Source organism: Rutilus rutilus, assembly GCF_951802725.1.
Source record: "Rutilus rutilus genome assembly, chromosome: 17".
Classification (NCBI taxonomy): Eukaryota; Metazoa; Chordata; class Actinopteri; order Cypriniformes; family Leuciscidae; genus Rutilus; species Rutilus rutilus.
The window spans coordinates 27,294,433-27,297,786 of record NC_140230.1 but is presented as its reverse complement, the minus strand read 5'-3'; the positions used below and the strand labels follow the sequence as shown (position 1 = coordinate 27,297,786).

Here is a 3,354-nt window from a genome sequence, read left to right as displayed (position 1 = left end):
GAGTGGAATAATATGCTATTTATGTCATAAACATGTAATATATACGGCAAAATATTGTTGAAAATAACATTCTGCAATATAAAAGACACTCAACTTTTGAATAGTTTGCTTACTCAAAAATATAAAAAGCACATTAGCTGGACCTTCTTGAAAAAAAATGTGGTTTTGAGCTCAAATGTATGATACCATTGTTGTCCGATTTTATAGCTAATTTGAAAAATGTTATTAAAATATTATCTTGACAAAGTTATGGACATCTCACTCTTTTAAACAGATTTCAAGAGTTGCACTTACATGCCTATTACCTACACAGAAAATAGCTGCCAGGGAGGGGGTTTCCAAAACAGCCACGAGTGAACTGAATTGCCTGAAAGGGAGTTTAGACATGAACAGAAACTGGACTTTCCACCTGCAGATATTCTTTGAAAAAAATCTCAAAGCACAGATCCTGTAGGTTATCGCATGCCATTTGCTTTTCTCTAGGGAAGAAGAAATGTGTTTTTTCTCTTTTCAGTCACCACATTATGTATTTTAATTTCACAGCTGTCATGTTTTGAATTGAATCAGAGCTGTTAGGATTAAGATGAATGCATTTTGATAATTCATAATCCGGAACTGAGACCGGGCAACAGGGCAGAACACATCTGTCATGTAGACTTCACATATTTAACCACTTCCTCTTAGATAGGGCGAGAAAATGAGCCTGAAAAACGTAACTCTCAAACCAAGGGCCCACATTCTATAAGACCGCAGTTAGCCTTACAAAATATACACAGCCTCCTCAAGAAATTCCAAACCCACGTTCTGCTGCATCATTCAGGTAAATTAACATGACATCTTAACAGAGTGTACGATTTTTGCTGTTATTCTTTGTTTAAAAAAGCTCTGCACAGGTTCCAAAAACTGTAAATGAGATGCAAGAAACACTCTGGAATTTAAAAGTGTCTGTTCCTGTTAATTTAAACAAGTTTATGTCTAGATGTATAACAATACCAACAGGAAAAGCAGGTACAAGACATTCTATTCATGCCAACATGATAAAAACATGTAATAGAATAGAAAGGGGGGAAAGGATTGTTGACAATACTCTTACTCAGATCAGTATCCTAGTATCAGTATATAGAATATAACTTTGAGGGAACCTTGCCAGAATGTTAGCCAAAGTTCTGAGAATGTTCCCTGTTAGCTGGGAATGTGCATTAAGAAAGTAAATAAGGTGAATTGTGATTTAATGTTGACTCTAAGGCTTTAGTCATTTTTTCCAGCTGTTTCGATGTTAAATTAATATATCATTCTCCCTGCAAACTTCATACAGAAATGATAAAACATCTCAGCCTTTTGTTTGCCATCTTGGTCATCACCATTGAAACATTAAACACTGAAGAGGAGCTAAAGGAGACTGGATTTGGAACTCCACCACCCCGACACGGACTTGCTCTAGTTAAGTGGTATGTGAAAAATTGCATTGACAATAACATGGTGGCTCTCTGCAATCCTGAGGCTGAAGAGTTTGGGTTCCATGTGTTTCAAAACAGCGAGTCTCTGCTCCCTCCACTGAAGGAAAAACATACATATTCCTACTTCACCATAGGAAACCTTCACTACCCACACTCTGAGGATCTTCCCTATGAAGTAAGGAAGTACTATGATCCACATAATAAACTGAGCAACATGGACAGAGTCATTGTGAAACTCAACATGAACAAGAAAAAAATCGAAGAGATCTACATATCAGAGCACTATAATCCTCTTAGAACTTTTCAATTAGGAACCTCTCTCATCGATGACTTACGATGGCATCAGAACTCAACGCAGAAGGTTTTCCCAATAATCTCTCAAAACATTTTTAGCTGAGACGTTTATTACAAAATCACTGTATACTACCCCACTAGCTTCCACTATTTCCCCACAGCAGATACCTTTTGCACTTTCAGTTTACTAGAGATTTATTTAAACAACTTTCACTTCTTCTTCTTTTTTTTTTCTATACTTCTATACCACTTCTACATTTTTTTCTCTCCATCACATGCTATGAAACAATTTAGTAACTTCCTCCATGAAGTTGAACGTGGACTTTGAACCTGGGTGGGTTTACTGTTTAAATGATTAACATGTGCCTAATTTTGGTCATATTATATCATAAATATAGGCTTTAAGGTGAACTGTGCATCCTGTGCAATTCTTTGTTAATAAGTTGTCTACTTTCCAAGCTTAATATGTAGCCTGATCTAATTGTGTTCATTGGTGTTCTTAGCACTTAGGCTAAATGTACATTTTTGTATGTTTAAATATACACTGAAAAATACAATACAAATGTAACCCATTTACAGGTAAATACACAACTCTAGGTTCGCACTGTAACAGTTTCAATGTAACTTTAGTAGGAAAATAATATTGTACAGAGTCACAAAAGAATGTAGCCGGCGTTAAAATAAAATGTAATAAACCCCCTTTCTGAAACGGATATTGGTGTGTGCGTTTATCATTGTATGTGTATTGTATACGACCAGTTCGCCAGTCTTACAAAGGTAGTTAAGCAAGCATCAAAACTATTTTCCAATGTCTGCTAGATTCCTTGTTGGTAACAGTCCTACCACGTAATGTTTCAGAATTTAAAGATCAAGTTTGCGGAGACTCCAGAAGATCCAGTTGGGTGGCTCGCCATCGACGGTTTCACACTCCTTACAGATTAACGAACAGAATTCCTGATGAAAAGACCCGACCAAGATACACAGGAACCCGATCAATAATAGAATATTAATAAAGGATAAACAATCGATGCAATTTCACACGATCTTCCAAGTAGACCATATATATAGCCTATATAACTTTTCCTGGATCAGCAGTAAGATGTGTGCTCGCTCTCTCTCTCTCTCTCTCTCTCTCTCTCTCTCTCTGTCTACTTAGTGCGATCTGTTTTGTATATGGATCGGCACGGAGCCGATTCAACCAATGAACAATATGCAGCATGGCGGGACAAAGACAATAGCCTACAGCATTTCGATTGGCTTAGAAAGAGAGAAAGTGAGTAACGAAAGTTTTTTTTCTTTTGTTAAACCTTATCTTATACACTATATTTGGCAACTGGGTTACACAAACAAATTTACAGCATCTTAAACATAAAAGTATTTACATGAACAGCTTAAAAAAATTAATACGAATCTTTATTAGCTACTCCTTTACATTATATTTATATAATACCAGTATGTGTATTATATATGGTTTGAATTTGGGGCAGGACTATCTGTATGACCAACCATCAGGAAACATTAACATTTCTTAAAACATTTATTATTTCTGCAATTTTAGTTGATGATGTAGTGGTGGAAAAAATATACATTTCAACTTTAATTC

General features: G+C 35.8%; 1 protein-coding gene across 1 annotated transcript; it reads left to right on the top strand.

Annotated features, from left to right (window-relative positions):
- Positions 1-696: 696 nt before the first annotated feature.
- On the top strand, positions 697-2,920 carry LOC311276255 (uncharacterized protein). Its single transcript, XM_084385825.1, has 2 exons — positions 697-820; positions 1,316-2,920. Exon 2 carries the CDS (start codon positions 1,318-1,320, stop codon positions 1,852-1,854), a length of 537 nt encoding a protein of 178 aa, XP_084241951.1. The 5' UTR covers positions 697-820; positions 1,316-1,317; the 3' UTR covers positions 1,855-2,920.
- The last annotated feature ends 434 nt before the right edge of the window (positions 2,921-3,354 follow it).

Bases quoted from the DNA above. Each gene is read 5' to 3' on its own strand.
- LOC311276255 (XM_084385825.1), top strand. From the start codon at position 1,318: ATGATAAAACATCTCAGCCTTTTGTTTGCCATCTTGGTCATCACCATT.